Source organism: Corapipo altera, unplaced genomic scaffold (genome assembly GCF_003945725.1).
Source record: "Corapipo altera isolate COAL_440 unplaced genomic scaffold, ASM394572v1 113, whole genome shotgun sequence".
Taxonomy (NCBI): domain Eukaryota; kingdom Metazoa; phylum Chordata; class Aves; order Passeriformes; family Pipridae; genus Corapipo; species Corapipo altera.
This window is the reverse complement of record NW_020884895.1, coordinates 3,614,716-3,637,886: the sequence shown is the minus strand read 5'-3', so window position 1 is coordinate 3,637,886 and position 23,171 is coordinate 3,614,716. Positions and strand designations below refer to the sequence as shown.

Sequence of the window (23,171 nt, the reverse complement as noted above, 5' to 3'; positions counted from 1 at the left end):
CTGAAACAGTAAGGTAAGTAATTTAATGCCTGATCTTCAACCCACAGATCAGCACTGTCAGTATTCATGGCAGAAAAGAGTCTCTGTCAAGTTTCGAATCCCTGTTACTCCATATTAGTAGGAGTTACTTCTTTGGAGCTTATGGTTGAGTCTTCACTGAGTAGCAGATTGAAACCAGTGCAGGAACAGCAGTACTACCAGTATTGTAGAAATATGCTTTACCCAATTGGGAAAACCTTCCTTCTTGAAGCAGCCTCCCTCTTCTTTTAGAATGCAGAAGAAACATTTTGTTATTAATTACATTTTACCAAATGAACTTCACTTAAAGCTTAATTAAAACTGTGGAAGCTGAATTATACGAATGTAGTGTTGTAAACACAGCAGCATTAGGAGTTGTGTGTGAGTAGCTGGTTATAGGATTGAAAATATCTAACCCCATTATTATTTTTTAAGAATATTTGAGGAATTTGTAGTTTGGCTTTGGTACAGCTCTGTCTACATGACAATGGCCACACAATGATGTCATTTCTAATTCTGTAGCCTCTTATCCTCAGAGCTGATATTCCTACATTGGGAGCAATTGTCTTGCTGGCTGAGAGACCTGAGAAAACAAGGAAGGAAATGAGTTCTTACATCTTATCAAATGCCAGCGTTCATTGTTCATGCTCCCCATGTTCTGATGTCAGGTGTTTGCACAGCTCTCTCCCAAGGCTTACACTGTGTCAACATAGCACAGGAGGATGATTGGAACTGCTGAGTGTGATTGAAAGGTCGTGTCTGAATTGTGGCAAAAATCCAATAGGCCATCCATAGTAAAGCTGAGGAATTTTCATGGCCAGTTAAAATACATATTTTGTCCCACAGTCACAGGTGGAATGAACAAGAGAGAGAGCACATTAAATTCAGACAGCTGCAGAATGGCCATCGTGCAGCTCTGCATGTCAGGAGTATCATCAACAGAACTTTAATTCAGACATGTTTTCATACCCCAGAGTTGTAGTTCCTGCTCTATCTGCATCACTAAGAATGCAATTTTTCTGGTGCAGGAGTAGCCTTTTTTTTTTATGTTCATGAAATTACACTTAGAGCATTATTTATACACCTTGTTCATAATAAGTAACTGGCAAACTTCGGAGCTCTGTTGCTAGAGCTTAATATTTAAAACAGATTGGACAGATGGGGTGTTCTTATCTACATTGTTACTCACCCAAACGAAACGCTGAGTGTTAAGCCTACTAAGCCTTTCCTGGCAATCACAGAACTGACATAATTCGGAGATCATAAACCCTGTGGCAAAAAATGTGCCATCTGCTGGCCAAGGAGGAGAGTACCCGTTAGCCACTGTGGTCCCTGGACAGAGTGCGCCAGCGTGATTCCAGCAGTAGGAGAAGCTGGGAGCTTTGCAGAGCTCTCAGCAGCAGAGCTGAAACAAGGCTGGTCAGTAGTTTTCTGACAGCAGATTCTTCCCTCCGAAGGTGCTGTATTGTTGTAATGAGAACGTGTCAATGAGAAATTGAAATGTTCCGTTCTAAAAATATCCGAACATTCTGTTTCAAAATCTTTAGACTGGAATACTGATTTTTATTCCAGAATGATTTTTCTTCAAAAGTAATAATTTTTGTAAATTATAAAAGCAAATTGAAATTGTCATCTTTGTATTAAACATTAATGAAACCTCACATCATCACTATAGCACATGGTAAATGACCACTCAGTCTGTCTCACTGCTCGTAGTCACGTACGATCACTCCCCCTGATTCTCTGTGGGGAGAATACATCAAGGGTGTGACTGTTTTTTCGTTCAGATCAGGGACATCAGAAAGGGGAAGAAAACTTTGTTTTTCTCATCTTTGCACCTTTACTTCTTTTACTGTAATTTTGTGCTAATTACTTAAATTGCTAGGGTGATTTAAAGAAAATCTGTTTTGAGCTTATGGTCTTTGTAATAATTCAGCATACACAAAAGAGTTTGCAGGTACAGACAAAATCATGCAAGTCAAAATTCAGAAAAAAAAGAAAAGAAGCAGAGAACTAAAGATAACTCTCAAGGCTTTCCTTTGTCTAGCTTTGTAAGTTTAGTAATTGTCACATGGTAAAAAGAGAAGATAGACTTTGCATTTTATGCTGGAAGGAAAGAAATGGGAAGAAATGCTGGATTTGATTAGTGATTGATCCAGGATTTATTATTTTTGTATCTTTCTCTAAAATGGGGCTCCAGCTAAGTTGTGTGACTTCTGAAAGATTGGTAACTTAGTTTTCAGAAAGAAAGGAAGTACAGTGGTTCTGATTATATATCACCAGTCATGACAGATGTCTGTGTGTCTGTATGGCAGCCTGTTGTGCCAAGACCTCCTGATCCTGTTCATCAATTTGCATTCTCTGAATGGACTTCACCTGTCTAGTTCTTCCTCCCCAGGGAGGTGGTGGCCATAGAAGCACAGCACACAAATGAAGGACCCATTCCAGCTGTTGAATATATAGTCTTGATGCCACAGAATCCCAGGAGCTGGGATGAGCAACTTCAGGGAATTGCAGCTGTGTTGGATTATACTTATTCTGTGCTTTCAAGCAACATGGTCTTTTTCAACAATATCAGTGAAATGTTACCACTTGTAGGACCTTACCCTGTCAATAACCTTTCATGGGACCAAGTAGTGTCTCAAACTGGTGAACTGATCTGGGTATTATAGTATTAATTTGTTTATTGCTCCGTATTATATTTTTTTCAGCTGAATAAGTTATTGGATCCATACAGAGGGAAAACATGTTTTAATTTGCAAGAAATGTTTGATGCTTTTTAGCTGATGTGTCCCACAAAACCACGAACCTTTGGAAGATATCCAGAATAGAAAATTCAGACCAGTCTCAAAATTATGCACAACCTAATAATGGAAGAAGACAAACAAATTTTAGGTGTCTCAAGAGTTTGTAATTTTGTTGTCTGATCTGTAATATTTGTGCCTTTCTGCCACATGAAAATCTGTCAATCATAGCGCTTCTATAGGGAATAATAAAAGTACTTTATTTAGGATTCCCTCAGCTGTCCATGTTATCCAACAGAACAACCTGCTAGTGATAGATTGGTGGCAATATTAATTTGTTTAAAGAAATTGACAGGTAAAACAGGTTCCTTTGTTTTATTTTGGTCTTTATTTCACTCCAGTAAATCAGAGAAATATTATTTCATATATATGAAGAGGCTCCCTTGCTCTCTATTGTCTTGCTTTTGTTTTACCCGTATTTGGTTGAGAATCTTCACGTAATCTGCAAAATTCTTTCTGCCATTCTTTTAAATATAATACAGTGAGATTTGATGCAGTGATTCACTTTGTGCTTATAGCAACTTGAGGCAGATGAGTTACACTGATTTACATATTTGCAAATATATGCAGATACACAGTATTGCCATATGGTCTTAGGTCCCCAGAAGTGCTGCTGACCTACTTGAGTCCTTCAGTTAACAGAATAGGAGCTTCTGCTTCTTCATATTTTATATATTTCAAAAGGCACTATTTTTCTTTTTTTCTATGTATCATTTCTGAAAAGGATCCTACAGTGTTTGAACTATTGTAAAGCATCTGCGAGATCAAAGTCTTCCTCTTCGTTTGCTGTTGCTGAATCAACATTTTCTGCTGCAGAAGGCAAGAGATCCTCATTTGTGAATTCTCTGGGAAAGCTAGGAGAGTCTGGAAGATCCATAATTTGTTTCCATGGTTTTCCAGGACATCTGGGGTGAGCAGATTCTGGGCGATCTGGCAACCCATTAAATAAAGAAGTATCAGGAAGAATTAGTGGCTCTGCAGGTGTACTGGTTTCCTTTCTTGCAATCCCTGGATTAACCAACTCTGGTGCTGTTTCAGCACTGGATGATGGGACAGTTTTGTTTTGATTAAAACCCCTTTCACTGGACTCTCTAGAAGATTTGGGGTTTGGAGTTTGTTTACCATTTTTACTGTGTTTTTTATGCCCACACCCATGGCCAGTTCTGCACCCTCAACCAGTTTCATGCCCATGCCTTTTGTCAGACTCATGATTGTTTTTACATCCATGCCCATGCTTATGCCCATGTTTATGCTCAGATTCACCTTTGTCTTCTGGTTCCTGTCCATTGTCTTCCTTTGTTCCTTTGCCAGGACTTTGACTGTTTTCTACAGTGTGGGAGGGTGAAGCACTCCGGAAAGGTGTGAATCCGGGAGGCCTTCTGGCAAAATATTCCTAAAAGACATAGCCATAATAGCCACATTTGTTACATGAACAAGAACAATTGCTCCAGATTTGGAAAATTCAGAAGCTAGCCCATTGTAGTACCTGAATAATTTAGTAGATTTTCAAAGTAAATTAAATAATTCTCTCTGTGATAAGCATACAAACATAAATATCCTCCGAAATAACTCTGGAGTATTTTAACAGCTATATGTGTAAAAGAAAAATGTCTATATCACTGAAATTCTGCCAGTTAAAGAGAGGAATGATACTATAGAGAGCAAGACACATGTACTGGTTTTAATTTATGAACAGTACAGTTGATTTCTAGGACTAAATGTCCCCACAATTGTTAGATTATAATACTCCGATGTATAAAACCAATTTATGCTAAAGGCTAACACATCCTTGAGTAGTATCAACAGCAGAATATACAGAAGATTTGTGCCATTTTGTTATATAAAATGTAACTATTCAATTTTTTGCCTCTAGATTTGGCATATGCATTTCAGAATACTGCCTAGAAATAACACACAGATTAAAGCTGATAATATGAAACACTCGGTTGTTATTGAGTAATCTCTACTCCCCTATCACTGTTCAACTGGAAGACAAAGACTGAATAAATGGTGCACAGTCACTGTCCAACATGGGTTTCATTTCTCTCCACCAAAGCCTCTGATCATTATCTAACTGCAAATCAGAGTTATTTGGGATGGAACTAAATTTGAAAGTTGAAGTGGATACAATATTGTAGTGAAAATAGAGAGGAAAGATATTAGTTGATACATAATGGACACGTAGTTATGAAGGTTCTGAGCACAGTGAAGTTATTCATTATGAGGACAGCTTAATCTGTCTTTATTCAGTGTAGCATGGGAATCCCTGCATTTATTAAAAAACCGGCAATCATCAGAAAGTTCTGATAATAAAAATATTTACATTCCATTCTGAGATTTTCAAACTGACCCATGTTCAGGGCTAGTTAATTGTGGAGCTGAGTAGGAAGGAATTGAAAGATCCTCTGGCAGAGATTGACAACAGTGGCAGGGGATCTGCCACTCAACTGCTATGAAAAGGTTCACACATGCTTTGGAAATCTGTGGGGTATAATTATTGTGTTGCCAAATACATTTTTGTTTCAAGTTTCAAACCTAGTATGAGTAGTAATTGAAAGGAGCTGATGGGGCTTGATGCTTCAGAACATAACTGACAATACAGAGGAGCAGTCAACAGGCAGGACATTCTCCCTGTCCTGTGGCCTTTGTTGTTGTGATCACCTTGTTGGCCACTGTCTCACCTTGTGAAGAAGCCGACTTCAATGTGACAGGTTGCTTGGGTTAGAGGGTGAGAGGGAGAAGTGTCTGAGGTTGTTAAAAGAACTATGTGTTCCTTTAATTTTGGTACAAAATATGAGATAATTTGGAATAAATAGAGAATTTAATGACTGCCTTTGTTCTTTACTCTACTTAAGATAGTGGGTGATGAAGAGGAGTCATACCACTCTCCGTTCTTCAGAGCAGTTAAGCTTTGGAATGATTTTGTTCTCCCATGGGATCACATAAATTTGTGCTTCACACAACAATGATGCCTGTTGACAAAACAAAACCGACACATTAAGGCAACAGAACACCAGACACAAAGGAAGAGAGTTGTGCCTGAAAAAAGAATGTTTTTTCTAATAATATTTTAAAATACTTGGAACTTTACCCAAATATTTATGAAATCTGTCTTAGCATGGATATTTATTTTTGAGGTCATAGTATGCCTGTGTGAACACTTTAATTCAACTTGGGATTTGAGATTGGGTTCTGAAAATTGGAACTTTCATCTCCAGCACTTTTGGACCACTAACTTTAATCTTCATGATATTCCTAAGAAATATTGTTTGTTGATAGTATTTCTCCTACTAAAAATTGGGAAAGTGAAACAGAGATAAAGGCTTTTTTTTTATTATTTTGTACTGTCTACTGCACAAACAAATTTTAAAATCTCACAGGTAAGCACTGTTCATATGGTGGGAAAAGAGAGGGGCATAAAGCCCCCCTTCCCAAACAGCTCCCTGCCAATGGTTTCTGGCCCTATCAGTGACTTTCCAGTGTTGGGAAGACATTTTCCCGGTACCAGCAGTGTGCACTCCAGAGCCAGCATTCCTTTGCACACAGGTGACACTCCAGTCTCATGTTTTCCTTAGCTGTGAGTCCACAGACTCAGGAACATTGCAGCTATTTCATTTCTCAGCAGCCTCGTCCTTTCCTTTCTTTGGTTGATTATTATCAAAAGAAAGTTCCTTTGGCTTTGCAGTGAGCACTGATCCTGCAGCTGGAGTGACTCAGTTTCCTAATATGTCACTTGGGTTACAAACAGTGAAAGCTGCTCTTCTTGAAATAAAAGTATACTGAAAGAGGTAACAGAATTCAGGATGTGATTTTACTGAAGTGTTTAAAATTTCTGGTGCAAATGAATTTGTCTATTAGGAACATTACAGTTGGCAACATCATCATTACTTACACCGTCTGATGTGGCTTCACAGTCTTCATTAAGGTTTTCAAACTCTTTCTTTGAGCAGTTTGTCTTCCGGGCTCTAAATTTTACTTCATAATTTTTTCCTGCAACCACCTGAAAATGTAACAAAAAGGCTTTCTATGCTAAAAGCATTTTATTAAAAAGGGTTCACAGGAAAGATGGTTTTCTACAGGCTTATACTACTTATGTTCTACAAGTCCTAATCACTAGGCCAACATGTATTAAGAAGAACAATATTAAAATATTTGTCAGTAAACCTATCTGCTTCTAATCAACTAACTTATTTACTCCAGTTCCCACTCTCAAAAATTCCAGCACTGAAGCTGAAGGAAACAGAAGAGGCCAGAATGATATTGGGCCTACAACTTTGACTTTGTTTTATTAGATGCCTGTAGTAATTTTGTTAGTAACAGATGAAATCATTAGAGATAGCACTGTAGAGAGCCAAATATGATGTAAGAAAAGTGGAATGTGAATAAAATGAAGTGTGTGAGGAATGGGCTCAGCTGAAAATGAACCTATTTGCCAAACTCATTAAAGAGAGAATCTGCAAGGATTCAAGAATGTGCCTGCTATGAGTTCTCTTAGTATTTTTTCACAGTACTTGAGATAATATATCTTGCTTCAGAGACAGCAGGTAAAACATGAAATTCTGTCTCTCTGAAGTCTATTTTAAAAATGTGTGCGTGCTAATATCAGTATGATATGGAAAGTCAGAAAGGAGAAAAAAGTTTGAAAGAAGAAAAAAGGAAGAAAAAGCACAGATATTATTAGTAAGATAACATGAGCTATTCAGAAAAATTCTGGTGCGACCAAGTATTTTCTGAACTACCTCATCTTATTTTCAGTTCTGTCTTTAACCTCTGTTTTGATGTATTGGAACAGTAAACAAGGCAGATGCAAATGCTGACCAATGTTATCCTCCAGATTCCTTGTTCCTCTTTATCCAGCTCTATTTCTCTGTTTATCTTATGTTATGCACATACATCCTTTTCTAAATCTAGCTGGAGTATTATTAGCAGAATAATCAGTATATAAAATAACAGATTTCTAAGGTAAATTGTGAAGCCTCATTTCTTGGATGCTACACCTACTCTAGGCTGGACACTGCTTAAAATAACAAAGAGAGTATTGGTAGGGTAGATCAAGGGCGTAGTCTCTCTAATAGATCTTTTATACTTTAAAAGTGTAAGGTATGTTACAAAGGCTGGTAAAAAGTGGGGTAGATAAAAGAAATTAAATGCTCTGAGTCAACCTTATTCCCATGCTTTTAAAATCCTTTTGTTTTAAGGAAAAAATTAAATTTCAAGGGATGGGAGATTTTTGAATAATTTTTGAATGCAAGACAAGATGGATAAAATTTTTCAAGAAAAATTGCATGGATATTTCAGTTACCAAATGTATCGACACTTAGAGGAAAACATTATTTCAAAGCTAAATACAAACTTTAGCTACCATTCAGCTCAGACCAGTGATGAGGTCATGTCTGTAATGCCAACCTGAACTGTCGCCGATTCTATTTCTCCGTGTTTATAGTAGAAATCATCGTTGCTCTCCGAATTATACTTCTCCATAGAAACCTTCAGCAGTTCCTTGAGTTCTGGACTGGTTCTTGGGATAGGCCTTGGACAGCCTGGACAAATGGCAGGACGGACTGGTTCCTCAACTGAAAGAGACCAACAGATTTCAGATCTAAGAAACAAAAGATTCAATGTCCGTAAAGGCTGGGAAAAACAGTTAGTTATGAACCTCTGCATTTTGGGATGCTTCATATTTGGGCCTATGAAATGGAACCAAAATATCTTTGAGTTTTATGTGATCAGCAATTACACATGTTGATTATCTAGAAGAGCCCTGCATCAGCATCTGCTGTCACATTGGACATTTAACAACAGTTCTTTCATAGAAACAAGAATTGCGTGTGCCCGCTGTGGGTAGCCAGCATATATGGAGAGGGAACAGCTACATGCATGGGAAGACTTGATTTAGGTGAAACAAGAGGTGTGTGTCATCAGCAATGAATTTGTTTGTTGAAGAAAACCAAGGGTGAGAGTGCAGCACTTACTACATAGAACAGTACTGTGCTCCCTGTTCTAAAGCTCTGAAGCTGTGATAATCTGTGCCCGGACAGATGGCATGGGGAAAAAAGTAACACTAAATAACAGTAAAAAACATTGAAAATTGCAGGACTTTTAAATTTGATAGTGCCTACGACATACCTTGAAATTTGCATTCATTCTTGATCTCTTTAATCTCTGCCTGAAGATTCTGATATGCTTGGGCCTCACATTTGCCTACACGCTGGAGTAAAAAATGCAAAACAGCTCCTTGTTATTTAGAAATAATGAACAAATTCACATCCTAATACCTCCCTGCTAACAGAATAAGTCAAGCATGCTACTAATAATTCCTTCCTTCCTTGAATATACTGGCAGCCAGAAGCCTGACAGACATCTGCAGAGCCATTAAATGATCAGAATTCAAAAGGACCACTTGGAGAAAATAAGATCATAAAAGAGAAGCCAAATGAACTATTTGTGTATATTCATTACAGAAAAAAATGAGGAGGTTTACAAGCCAGAATCCTATTTTATGGAGAACTCTGTGGAATTTCTGTCTCAAACTGTACAGATCAAAAAGAAAATTACACAATTATCAAATCAAACATTACTGAGTTTCTTGTATTTATTCAGGCCTTCTAAAGGAAGGTGATAGGTGACTTGCTTTAACTTGCCTTGATATATTAGGGCTGGAAGAAAGCAGATATTGTTCTGTTCTTTCTTTAAAAGGTTATAGAGCCATAAAACTGACTCCATCATTCCAGTGATTAGAAATGGTAATAAGGAAAGAACTGGAGGGAATGAATATATCAAGGAGAGACTGGGGTTTTTGTGGTAAACAGAAGTAATATTTTGCAGGTTTGTCAGAGTTCTTCAAAAGCATCAACAAAAATGGGTAGAGAGACTTGTTGATAAAGTATACAGAGATTTTCAAAAAGGTTTTGGTGAAATCCTTTATCAAATTAACTGTAGAATAAGAAGGAAGGCTTAAAATTCAGGATCAAGATCTTAGGGCTATTACAGATACTTGAAAATGTAATCCATAAAAAAGTCTACTTAGTGGTGGTTTAGAAAAAATAATAAAAAATAATGTCAAGACTTATTATCTGGGTTAAAGAGACTGACATTATGTCCCAGTATAGCTCAGTGGTTCACATGTGTGTTGAATACAGGGTGCAGTTCTGGTTGTCCCATTTAAAAATGAATAGTACTGAGCTAAATAAAGGTACAAAACAGCTTCCATGGAATTTGGTCATTTCAAGGTGTGGAATATGGTAGTCTAATAATATCTGTCAATGATCTATTAGCAAGGCTGCTTAACAGTTCAGGGGATAAGTGCTAATGATCTAATCCCACAAACCCTAGGTTACCAAAGCAGTATGTGAGTGAGGGAGAGCTCCTGCAGTAGGTGAGGTGACAGAAGTCATCACCTGTAGGTGACAGCTGGGAAACTCAGACTCAAGCAGATTAAGTAAGTTGCTTAAGGTTTAAGGGCATATGAGGGTAATGCAGGGATTTGCTTCAGCTAGTCTGGTTCTCACACTTGTGTTATTTACCACAGTGTTGTCATTCTTTCTCTTTTTTATCAATAGGTATGAAACATTCTCGAAATGTGCAAGGAGTAATTGTGGAACAGGAGAGGCTCTTGAATGTAACCCTCAGTAGTGCAGTTCCACAACAGCTGAAACAGATGCCAGTCAGTCCCCTCCCGTTCACCACCACTGCTCATTGTGACTCTGCATTCCTGCCCTCTGCCTTGTGTTTGCAGAATTGTTTTTCTGATCCCCTTGTGAGCTGATTCAGGGAGGTCAGTTAAGAGAGGAAGCCTCTATTTTTGGTACAGCTACTTCAGTTCCAGGTCAGAGAAACTGAGGGAGGACTTGTTTTTGCAGCACTGTTTAGCTAGATTATATATATCTGTTTATAAATTTCTTTTGAAGTTCTCTTATTTGGACTGTGGTAGAGGTTGAGTAATAATTGAGCTACTTACTTTTCTTAGACAATATGTCTTAAGCTGGAAAAATGGTGCTAATTTTAATTATCGCTTCTTGGGTTGTGTATGAGTAACTCCTTGAATATCTGGATAGGAACTTCTCAAGGGATTTATTATTTGTGTGAAACTGTTTAGATTCTGTAGAGTAATCTGTAAACATTTCAGTGATCCTCTTAGTCACTGATTCAGGAGAAAACATGGATGTTCTAATTGCATAAATAGTTATGTATAAGATTGGATTTAAACTTCATTCACAAAGTGAAGCAAGACTATAAATATTTTCTTAAGTCGGATCTCAATGAATATTTGTTAATCTGATATTTTCTCGATAAACAGGTTTTGAAGATTACTTACACCTCTAGAAGTGATTCTGCACTCTGGAGTTAAAGCTGGAAATTGGTCTTTGGAGCAATTTGTCTCCTCAATTTCATATTCAATTTTGTAATTCCATCCAGCTACCACCTAGAAGAGATATTTTGGTTATACCTGATTTAAACCAATACAAAATTGCAAGTTAAACTATTAAATGTGATTAGCAAAGAAGGCAAAACTATTCTTCTAGTGCTTTCCTATCAAATCACTTTGCAATCACTAACCATAAAGTGTCCATGGACAGCAAAAATATTTTTGTCCTTGTGATACAAAAAGTAAACTAAGTCCTGCATATGTGACAAGTGCACTTTGTATTTGGGTTTCACTTCTCCTGGCAAGCCTGCAGCCTCATCCTGCTGGGTTTCTTGCACTCTCCTCTAAAGTGACTGTTACTTATTACTCCCAGTGACAGGAAGCTGGTCTAGATAAATGACTACACTAATACAGTCTGGCAAGTCCTGCATTCCTGAGCATGGGACACAGTAAAACAGTATCTGAATAATGTAACTTTATGCTGCTGACATCATTTGTTGTTGAGTGTCCTGCATTTATCATCCACCCATAATTGTGTCTATCCCAGGCTTTGCCTTCTCCCACACGCTGTTCTGTCCAGGTTTGTGAGCCTTTTTAAAAATTTCCCTCCAGAAAGCTGTTCCATTTTCCTCACTGTGGCTACTACTTCTCACTCATGAAATCTCTCCATATCTAGTGTTGGGTCAGGTAACATTGGGTTAGAAAGGAGAAATAATCAAATATAGGAACTTTCCATCCCAGATCAGTTGGAGGGCTCTGACTAATGTCTGTTGGCCAGAGGTGACATGATGGTTCTCTTTCCAGCTGCTGGATTGCAGTCTGTCTGAGACATTTTGTCATGTGGCTTAAATGTTGTGCAAGTTTATCTTTCAGCAAAGAGGATCACTGCCCTCAGTAAATACAAAGAGGACAAGTCTGAATTAAGTCATGGGTCAAACTGACATGAGACCAGAAGATGCTTTTTGACTAATACATACATATTCAAAGAAAAGGGTCTGTACTTGGTGTCAGGTTATATACTAGTTAAAAACTAAATAAGAAAATTTACTTTCTAGCAATGTCACACCAGTCCATGGAGAACCATTCACAGGGAAGGAATTGTTGCATGGAATACAAGATGACACAGAATTTCTACAACCCAAGCAGTCATTTCTAGCAAAGCAGATATTCCTGCGTGCAGAAATATTTCCATGAGTGGCATTCTGGCTTTTTGGTTTTCTTCCCATTTTTTCTATGTGGTGTTTACCCATCCTATAGTGTACAGCAGCTGCTGACATATGGGCCCTACTGCCTTGCAAAAACATAGATGCCTGCTGCTGTTTGAGAGGCTGTAGAGTATGTGAGACATCTGTGCAGGCTGGCAGCTTTGGCATGGACCCCAGGAGGGATCTGTTCCTTCTGGAACCTCAGGAAGAGGCCAAGTGAAGTACCCAGGAGCATCTGAGATGACACAAGACACATATGTCAGCACTGAATGCAAATAAACTGGTGCTAAACACTGGTTAGATGCAACTGCAGATAAAGAAAAAAATGTGTGTACTATCAGTTGTCAGCTCTGAAAATCCAGTAGGTTAATGATTCCTTAGAAGTGAAGATAATTATTTATAGAGCCTACACTTTATGTGCATTTTCTATGCTTTATTATGAAATATAAGCCACCTTAGTATCAGAAAAGTACACAAAACAAACAAGGTACCTGCTTTGGGTTGCTTTTTGGTAAAATTTAGAAAAAATAATGCACAAACCTGTCTTTTGGCTTGTTTTATTTCCACAAGCTTGAAAAGGGCAGGCTCATCACCCTCCTTATTAAACTTTTGAATGGCTTTTTGCAGAATTTCTGACACTTGTGAACTGTCACTTGATATAGGATGATAGCATCCAAGACATGGAACCTGAGTAATTCTTATCTTTGACACATCTGGAAAAACAAACAAAAAAATATAGGGCTTCATGTAAAACAGCTTTAGGATTTAATTTTTCCTACCTGGGAATGAGCAAGAACCTTTCCTGCTTCTAACTGATGTGATGAGCAAACCCCACATTCCAGTTTCAAGGCCTGCAAAGACGTTTGTTGTATTTAGAAACATGCTCTGGTTTGTGGTGGCGGAGTCCACCCATGGCATTAGGATCCAGGCATGCTTTCAGCAGTGAACTCCACTTGAGCAATTGTTGAATCTTAGAAAAACCTTGCAAGTACTTTTGGCACCATTAAGGAAGGGTCATTTCGTTCAGTCAGGGAAGATCCAGTGGAGGCTACAACTCAAAGGGGATGTTCTTTGGGTTCTTCAAAGCCCACCCACAGTGGCAGCTGCTTGCTGTCCTCAGTATTTGGGGATGGGGACTTCAGCAGGACTGTTTTGGCTCAGCCATGTGAACTGTTCTGACTCTGAGTGCCCTTGGGACTGCAGTTGGACTATTCTAGTGCCCCTGCTAGTCACTGTGGCTGCCAGGTACCACTTGGTGTTACCTTCAGGTTTAACCAGCTGGCTTGGCTGTGGAAACACGAGCTTGACAGGGATGCTCAAACTTCTGTTTCCTACTACTAATCCTATTAACTCTCTTTCCTTTCTAGTAATCATGGATTGGATTTTCATAAATTAATTTTATAGTTCAGTACATAAATTAATTTCACGATTCAGTGAGCTTGAGAATGAAAGTGGGACAATATGTGGTCTCTGTGGAATTGAAGTAAAATTTGTGTGCCTGATCTTCAGCTGGCACAAACTGGCTTTAATGAAGTTACGCCAGCTTGCACCAGCCAGGAAACTAGTCCAGGGTCAGTTAGATCAAACTGTTTCACCAAAAAGGCTGAACAGTGTGGTATCTAATATGGTGGGGAAATTCCTCACCCGTCAGGATCTGTTGTTTTACTCTTTCTGTTTGAATCCTTTGCATCTGGTTTGGCTCCTCTGTACGTTTGGAATATCTCAGTGGAAGCAGTAATATTTAGTCTTAACTCTCTGAGGGGTACATGAACAAACTCTGGCCCTTAGTATTTCTAGCATCACTTATTTTGACTCCGTAATGGCAAATATATACATGTTATAGAAAAGTGTGACCATGTTTTCAGTAAGTAGTCACAAAGGAGATAATAAACCAAGAGCACACCCAGTTCTAGACTGACGGTGGGCTGGGCACTTTCATAAGGACAATGCTGAACAAATGTCTGTTCTTTTTTTAGAGTTGCTACAACTTGGTAAGAAGAGATGAACATCTTAGGCTGAATACATGATTCATTTAATTTATGTATGTTTTTCAATGCTTTCTAGGCAAAGATTCAAATGCAAATTTCCCGTGCATTCTTTTACTGGCAACTAGATGTCACCATTGCCTTACAAAAGCAGTAGAACATGGAGTTCCTGTACTGCAGTTCCTAGAAGGACACTGGCTGTAGGTAAAGCCATTTTTGGCTTTACAAAAAAACCCCCAAATATAAATTGCCAAACATCTCAGAAATCATGGTAAATACTTTTGTAGTTAATAGGCAGATGGATGTTTTAAAGCTAGTTTGGATATGTCTTTCAGAACGCTAGGCATAGAACTCTCAGTTGCAAAGTTTTAAAACAATGTGATCTCTTTTTAATAAAGGAAATTTCTATGTGAATATAATAGTCGTATGTGAACATCTTATAGGTTAGAAATGTAGTAATGCTTATTGTTAAGGTCTAAAAGATATCACAGTGTCTCGTAATTACATCACTGCTAGATTTTTATTTTGTAAATGAAATTTTAGGGGTTTTTTCTTGGTTGGAGTAAGTATTTGTTTTGGTGAACTTTAACAGAAATACTCATTCTTAGTTTGGAGAAAATTGAGATGCAATTTTGTCATACAAAACTTTTTTTTCTAATTATTCCTGGCACAATTTTGTATGTAAACAAGTAAGGACAGAAATTTGAAGTGTGACAAGTTGTATCTAGTCTCTTAAGTTACTGGGATGCTTTTGATCTTAAGCAAATTCATTTTAACTTGGTATAATTTCAGTGCTTGAAGAAACTTACTACACACACATGCTCATTTTTATTACCCTGGACAGAAACTGTCAGTGCTTCACTGACTTAGTCTATATGTGTATAACAGTAAAGTGAAATTCTATCCTTAACATGTAGTTGCTTATGGAAGATTATTTATAAATGCCTGAATAGAATGATAAGGAACAGCTACCTTTAAAATTACCTGAAAGTCTCAGCATTATATTTATTCCATTCTTATTTGTCAGTGTATTTGTGGAATACTGTCCCAAATATTTACATACCTGAGAAAATGTTGCACTCTTGTGAAACATTACTTGTTTTTTCGGCATCATTCATGTGAACTCGAGCTGTGCATTCTCCTGTTTGCTGCAAAAACATATGGCAACAACTGTCTTAAACTTGCTGAGGAAAATACAGTGCTATATATTCCTCTAGTTGAGCACAGCTGACAGTTGCAAACAGATTTTGGCAAGGGGTTGATGTGTACATTTGTAGTAGTGTCTAATTTGCTCTTTTTTTCCTGGAAAAGGACCAGTTTTGTTGATTGTGAGGAAAGTAGGGGATGAACTGAGCAGATAACTTGAAAGATTGCTTTGTGTTTGTATGATGTGTATTGATTAACTGAAGAATTTACAATCAGAATAATGGAAATTAACACATCCTCTTGAATAAAGACTATAAAATATTTACCCAATTTTCTCTTTGCTAGTACAAGACATGCAGCAGTGACCATGACATTTCATATAGATTCAAATACTATTAATTATCCTGTGAACTGTGTGCAATAACAGTACTTTCTACTGGGAACATGCAGTGTTCCTGCAGTGTGTGTCCCCCTGTTGTACCTTCTACTGATTGATCTCTGGGAGCACGAGCCAGGCCTGCTTTGCACAGCTGAAAGCCCTCTGCCAAATTTTCTGCCATAGTGGCTTCCATGTCAGCATTTGGTTGTGCAAGTGTCCATTATACATAATTAATAGAAAGTTTTACAGCCCTTGCACTCTCATGTGTGCACGTATCTTATGTTGGGTTTATTGTCAACCTTCATACTGAAGCGCTGAAATGTTCCTTTCTGCATATATTCAGGATTGAAAAGGGAAAATCATTATTGTAATGGTTAACTTTTGAATTTTAAACATTTCTGTACTGTACTTTAGTCATATAAGCTTTTAAAAGCACCGCAGCTAAAAAAGTTAATTTTTCTACTGTATTTTCCCCTAAGCAATTACATTCCTGGTCATTATACTGATGTTTCTGTACAGAGAACTTGAAGAAGAACAGATACTTACAGCCTCTGCAGATGGTTTGTAATGGCAGTGTTGCCAGGATTTGTTTTCCTCAATGGCACAAGAAGTTTCAAGTATTCGGTATTTCACGTAGAATTGCGGGTCAGGACCTGCCTGGATTAGAACAACATGCATGTCATCATTTGCATAGTAATAAATCAAGTGAAAAGATAAGAGCTCCAAAAAGTAAATACTATTCATTGGTTACCTTGTGTTTTATAGTATGTTTTCATATTGGCTGCTGGTCTCCCAGGTCATGGTAGTTCAAATATTAACTTATCTAATTATATTACTTACCCCTTACCTACAATAGCAATATGTTGATATAATCGATACAATATGCTCAACTACCTTCATTTTAACTTGTAGTACCAAGGGTTTTAGAACCAGGAAGAAGTGTTTAGGTTTTATAATCTCATTCAAATGTACTCCAAAAAAGCCAGTTTGGGTGGCTGTTTGGATAGTTAGCATAATCACCAGCTTGGACTGTGCTCCTGTCTGACTCGCTCTCACTCTTGGCCTCCTCCCAGATCTGTCTACTTTCCTTCTGTGCAGCTCCACTGGCAGCCCAGGCACAGCAGCCAGCAACCCTCAGGCAGCCTGGCAGTGCCCAGATGGCCTTTCCTTGGTGGTGCTGGGGAACTTCAGCTGCCCTGCCTGCGGGAAGGGGCGAGGAGGGCACGTGCTCTGGAGACAGCCTTTGGCAGTGCCTGCGGTTTTCTGTAGGCACTGAAGGCTGAGCTGCAGCGGAGGCAGCCTCAGGAATCGCATAAGATGAAATAAAAAGTATTAAGGAAGGTTTGGCCTGGCCAGTGGAAGTATTTCAGAAGTTGATAAATCAGTAGTGGGCATTTTCTCCTTGCCATAAATCAAGTAGTGAGCCTGTGTCTGCAGGTGACAGTGACACACTCTAAAATTTGTGGTTCGTCCGTTAGAGAAGGTATGAAGTCCGAAGTTACTAATCTTTTACAGCCACTAAAAATGCTCTGCCAATGTGACTTTTCAAATACAAACAGGCAGTTGCTGTACTTTAGCACTGGTTATTCTTAAATAACCAGTTATTATTCTCTGCCTCTGCTGGGAGAATTAAATGATAATTCTTGCCTTAGTGGTACCAAGAAAATGAAGCTAAGCTGGCGTGGGTGGCATATACTGGATTTACACTGATGGAGACACAAAATTATATTCTGCCTTCTCTCAATTCCTGTTATGTATTGCTACAGCTACAAAGAAGTGTACAAGTACCTGATATAATGGTTGCAGGTTGTAAAAAAGGATAAAAAGGGCTCTAAAAATATAATAGACTTAATCCTCAGCAGGAAGAAATTGACATTTATGGAGCTGCATCAGATTATATTATCTGGGACTTAAAAAGAGCCAAATTCTGTTCTCTGTTGCAGCGTTCTAAATTGCAATAAATCAGCACAGTGAGTAAACAAAATACATAAGAAAAGACATTGTTACTGTATGTTATTTACTATTGGTTTATTTCCTTATTATTATGAACAGCTATGCCTTTAACTGGGGCAGGTTTAGTCTTTCACTAGTCAGCTTTTATGTTTTATTACCCTATCAATAATGAATGTACATGAATATGTAATAACCAGCTATTTAATTAATGCATTCGACATTGTGAGACTAGCAAAAAGTAAAATCTATACTCTTTTTAGAAAAAGAATCTCAAGTATAAGGAAATTTCAATTGCAAATTCCTTTTCTCTGTTTTTTACTTAACATCATAATCGAATCAATGATTCAAAGTAATAGTTGATTTCCACTTCAGATCTTTTAAGAAAAGGAGAGATGGATATCTAGAGAAGGAAAGATGAATAATAATTGCAATAAATATGTATTCTTAAAAATACAACATTATTCAAGATAAAATACTGAAACTCCTTTGGGAACATCAGCAAAAAGAAGGTGATATTACAGCTCTGATACAGAGATGTTTGCATTTGGCTATTGTTAAAGATATGTGTAGTTCAGTGAAAACAGTAAGACCATTTATTTAATATTAATTGCACAAAGGATTTCCTGATTTTAGTCTTTGTCTCCACACGCTTAAATCTCCCCAGTGTGTAAACAGGAACAGCAGAGGGCAGGTGCCAGGAGATGTGGGTAGTTTGCTGTAAGGCAAGGAATGCACGTCCCCTCTCTGAGGTCAATTTCTGTCTGGTTAAGAGAGTCTTGTGATTCTGGGCTGCAAAATATTCTCTCTGACACTGGGTTTTCTGGTTTACATCTGAAAATCCAATCCAGTAGAAAAAAATGCTAATGTTATTTTCAAGTAAAGTAATGTTTGTCATTATTATGGTAATACCATCTTTGTATGCTTCTCAGAGGTAAATACTCTTTTGTTAGATTAAGGCTATACAGAAGGACTCCAGGCAGAGGATCATGTTGCATTCTTTTTTTTTTCCTGCAATTTTAGCTGTCACCCCATTTGACTAAAATACCATCTAGTGCTGTTAGTTATATCTTTGACTTAGGACAGGTGTCAATCAAATAATATTCACAAACAATTCAGAGCATTGCCAAACTTTATCAGGTAATTCTTTTTTATGTGTGACACCTGCTCTTGCCAAGTCAAGATTATATTAATGTTTTTAGTAAGTGGGTTTTTGCCATTGATCTGAAAACCTTAGTGATGATGGAAAGGGATAGAATTCCCAGCAAAGAAAGGAGAAAACAGAGCGGATTAGTAAGACAAATTGTATTAGTGATAGAAATTTCCTATTCTTTAGTCCTTGTATTAGTAAGCAATTCACCAGCACACATAGTTCTGTTGATAAGAACATAATATACATCCCTGCTTGTCATGGGAACAAGTATCTTACTGTGCAAGTCACTTCGATTTTTTAAAACGTTTTTGGAATACACTGTGCTGTCATACTTGCCCCCTTACGAATGAGATGGAGATACACTGATTCACACTGCATAAACAATCCCAACTTTTTTTTTTTTTTGCAAAGTCTACTTACAGTTCTCTTGGCTTCCATCACCACGTATAGAGCAAATTGATTACCAGTTGCTCTGTCTCCATTGTACTTCTGCAGTGCTGCGTCGACAGCTCTAAAGACATCAGGATCATCACAGTCTGAAAATTCATATGGAAGAGGGATGGCTCTGCTGCAGAAAAAACTACAGCAGAGTGCTAGTACAATGAAAGGTTTCATAATTGGATGAAAAAGGCCACCTGAATTAGAAGGCTCTTTAAAAGCTAAATGGAAAAGAAGTGCCTGACAGGGTTTTAGTCACCTCTTCTGTTTTTCAGGAGCAATAGCTAAGTAAACAGAACAAGTGGGCTGCTGGGGTTGGTTGGTTCTCATCATAGCCTGTTTATACTGCAAATAAACTTCTGAGTTTATCTAAATAAACTTTGTGTGGTCACCAGAATGACACTAAGGTTATCCACCTGCCATCAAGATAACAGGATAAATGGCTGCAGCTGAGGACATGTTTAGACCAAGCAGGACAGCTCCTGAGAGAAAGAATGTTTGTAGCTTTCTGACTTCTTAACATCTAAACTGCTACTGAGAATGAATTCTACAAGGCTTAAATAAAACACCCAAGAAGGTCACAGTGGCAAGGAAGTTCTGCACGACAACTTTATAAATTTTGCAGATCTGTTCGGTGTTCAGACTGCAGCAGCTCTGAGAACTGTAGCTCTCAGAACATGTTTGAAAAAAGTCTTTGGACAGATGCATATGGTTGAATGTCACGTAAGTCTTCAACAACACTTGATAAACGTCCTTCGCAGTACTCTTGGAGATGTCCATCTCTGCTGCCATGCAGAGGCTGCCTTTGGACCATGGATTAGTCAGTCCATGGTGCTCTGTTACCGTTAGGGATATGTGACACCCAAGCACAAAGGATTAAACAGTGTTGCCTGTGTCTGGCAGAGCCAGGATTAGAGCTGGCTGAGAACATCTGGTGCTTTTCTCCAGTGTTTGGCACCACATAGCTTTTCTTTGGATTTATGAACACCTTGGGATTTCCTTGGCTCCTGTGTTCCAGCTGTGTCTTGCTGTATTTGGTTTGCATGGCAAGGTTTTGGTAGCAGGGGGCTACAGGGCTCACTTCTGTGAGAAGCTGCTGGAAGCTTCTCCTATGTCTGACAGAGCCTGTGCCAGCTGGCTCCAAGATGGATCCAGTTCTGGCCAGGACTGAGCCCGTCAGCAGTGGTGGTAGTTCCTCTGGGATAACGGAGTGGAGAAGGGGTAAAAAAGAACTGGGGAAGAACAATAGCAGAGAGAGGAGTGAGAATATGTGAGAAACAACTACGCAAACACCACCATCAGTGAAGATGGAGTGGGAGGAGGTGCTGCAGGTGCTGGAGCAGAGATTTCCTGCAGCCTATGGGGCAGACCATGGTAAGACAGGCTGTCCCCCTACAGCTCATGGAGGTTAGTGGTAGAGCAGGGATCCACCAGAGCACATGGATTCCCCATGGAGGCTATGATCCTGTGGGAAGCTTGTGCTGGAGCAGGTTTGCTGATAGGACTTGTGACCCTGCAGGGGACCCTCTCTGGAACAATTTGTTCCTAAAGGACTGTATATCGTGGAAAGGACCGACACTGTAGCGGTTCATGGAGGACTGTGTCCAGGGGGAGGGATCCCAGGATGGAGCAAGGGAAGGACTGTAAGAAGTCCTGCTCCTGAGGAAGGAGTGGCAGACGCAACATGTGGTGAGCTGACTGCAGCTCCCATTCCCATCCCCCTGCACTGCTTGAGGAGAGGACACAGACATAACTGGGAGTAAAGTTAAGTCTGAGAAAAAGGTTGGGGTGGGGGAAAGGTGTATTAAAGATTTAACTTTATTTGTCATGATCTGACTCTGGTTTGATTGGTAATAGATTAAACCAATTTCCCCAAGTCCAGACTGTCCATGATAGTATTCAGTGAGTGATCTTCCTCTGTCCTTACCTTGACCCATGAGCTTTCTGTTGTAGTTTCTGTCCCCTGTCTGGCTGAGGAGAGCAGTGACAGAACAGCTTTGGTGGGCACCTCGCACCCAGCCGGGATCAACCCACCACACTTGCTACAAGTTCTGATTAAAGAAAATGAACTTTAGTAGAGACTATGGATAAACTGTGCCAGAAATAAGATTGTTTATACATGCTGACAGACTTCTAAAAGTTAGTCAACCTTCACTCGGTTACACTGAGTACCCATTTGTTTCTTTTCCTTCAGTGTAGCCCTAAGACTGTTTTTCACTTTATGCTGCTAAAGAGCTATTTTGAGGATGAAATTACTAATTTTTTGAGATTAATCCCAAGTTCTTGCTTATGAGATAGGTGTTCTGAACCAGCTCACTGGGGTCCTGGGACTGTCAGAATGGACTCAACCTTGATCCAGGCTGGAGTATAAAGAGGCACCACTATTCTTGTTTCCTGCTCCTCCCAACTCAGTTTCCATTGAGGAAGGTTCAGTGATAAAGAAAACATTTACATGAAAGAGTTATTACATGCATCTGCTTTCCTCTTCCCCTGAGAGCAATTATGAGCTATTTAAAAAGGGCTGTCCTTCACTGCAGTATTTCTGGGTATCACCACCAGCAGCTGTAGCAATGGAAGCACCTGTGTGGGCCACCCTGCAGTGTGAGACTGCAAGTCATTAACTGTCCTCAGACCTTTTCTAGGTAAAGGTGGTAACCCAAACACCATTAGTGAATTTATGCTAGTTTGCTTCATGGATGTTTAAATAGCTTAATAGTTTATAATTTATTAGTTTAATATTAATAGCTAAAAATTCATAGTAGAAAAAAAAAAAGACAAAACTTAGGCAACTTTGTCAAGAGAAAAATTCTTGCATATTTTTATTTTTTTTTTTTTAGTCTGTATAAAGCATGAATGTAGTGCCATGGATAATTTTTTGTGGAAGGCAGTCAAATTTCCTGTGGGTCAGATTCCTCTGAGAAGTACATTATAATTATGATGACAAAATTAAAGATTTTAGGTGGTAGTTTTCACTATTAGGGAATTTTCCTTTTAGTTAGAACCGAAGGATCATTGTTTACTGGCGAGTTTTTTACCCATTCACAGTATCTGAGGGACTCAGAATTTTCAGTCACAGTGGAGCCTGAGATAGCCAGAATGAAGACACAAGTTGGAATACTTAATGATTATTTTCAATGCTTCTCCTCCCTAGAAATTGAATGCTTTCCCCCTTCTCCATGTGCTGTTTTCATTCACTGAAGAACTACCATTGGCCCTGCAACTCTCAAGCCGGGAACATCTTTCTCTGGGGTCATATAGGAGAATTTTCTGCCAGGGAGCTCTGGGGAAATAATGGCAAAATTTTTGGAAGAACAAGTTTGGGTTTTCCTGGGCATAATTCTGATTGTGTAGGGTGATATGGAAAACCTGGATCTTCTGGCATCTCCTTTAGTCCTTCACCAGTGCTGGAAGAGTGAGTGTTGAACTGGGATAGCTCGAGGAAGTTTGCACTGGGAGGTGTGAGAGAATCCTGTTGATTTAGAACTGGAATGCGATAGATAGTTCCTGTCATGTGGCATGGAAAATACTTTCCTGACATGCTTGTCTTGTTGCAGTGATGTCTGTAATGGTGATGACAGTGATGAGGAGGGTGTCCTGGACGTGGTCCATGATGGTGAGGAGGATGGGGGTGATGTCGTCCATGAGGAGGAGGGGGAGGAGGACAGTGTGGTCCATGAGGAGGAGGAGGAGGAGGACAGTGTGGTCCATGAGGAGGAGGAGGAGGAGGA

The 23,171-nt window shown here is 38.9% G+C and overlaps 2 protein-coding genes across 5 annotated transcripts in view; both read right to left on the bottom strand.

Moving 5' to 3' along the window:
* Positions 1-3,131: 3,131 nt before the first annotated feature.
* On the bottom strand, positions 3,132-19,739 carry KNG1 (kininogen 1). The gene is made up of 11 exons (XM_027647632.1): positions 19,426-19,739; positions 16,449-16,559; positions 15,441-15,525; positions 12,933-13,105; positions 11,137-11,244; positions 8,949-9,030; positions 8,229-8,395; positions 6,715-6,822; positions 5,705-5,794; positions 4,086-4,215; positions 3,132-3,752 (listed from the first exon to the last, which is right to left on the bottom strand). The coding sequence occupies exons 1-11, from the start codon at positions 19,618-19,620 to the stop codon at positions 3,565-3,567; spliced, it is 1,437 nt and encodes a 478-aa protein (XP_027503433.1). The 5' UTR covers positions 19,621-19,739; the 3' UTR covers positions 3,132-3,564.
* A 2,498-nt stretch (positions 19,740-22,237) lies between these two features.
* The window catches only part of HRG (histidine rich glycoprotein), a 9,944-nt gene continuing 9,010 nt past the window's right edge, over positions 22,238-23,171 (bottom strand). For 2 of the 4 annotated variants that reach the window (XM_027647630.1, XM_027647629.1), the window contains exon 8: positions 22,238-23,168. In XM_027647630.1, coding sequence (XP_027503431.1) covers positions 22,694-23,168 — 475 coding nt within the window. In that variant the 3' untranslated portion in view covers positions 22,238-22,693. The other 2 variants (XM_027647628.1, XM_027647631.1) reach the window with 2 other exon arrangements.

Excerpts from the sequence above, each read along its gene's own strand:
- KNG1 (XM_027647632.1), bottom strand. The coding sequence starts at position 19,620 with ATGAAACCTTTCATTGTACTAGCACTCTGCTGTAGTTTTTTCTGCAGC. Across the intron at positions 16,560-19,425 it reads TGATGGAAGCCAAGAGAACT|GCAGGTCCTGACCCGCAATT; the intron begins GTAAGTAGACTT and ends GTTCTAATCCAG. Across the intron at positions 11,245-12,932 it reads TAAAACAAGCCAAAAGACAG|GTGGTAGCTGGATGGAATTA; the intron begins GTTTGTGCATTA and ends TATCTCTTCTAG.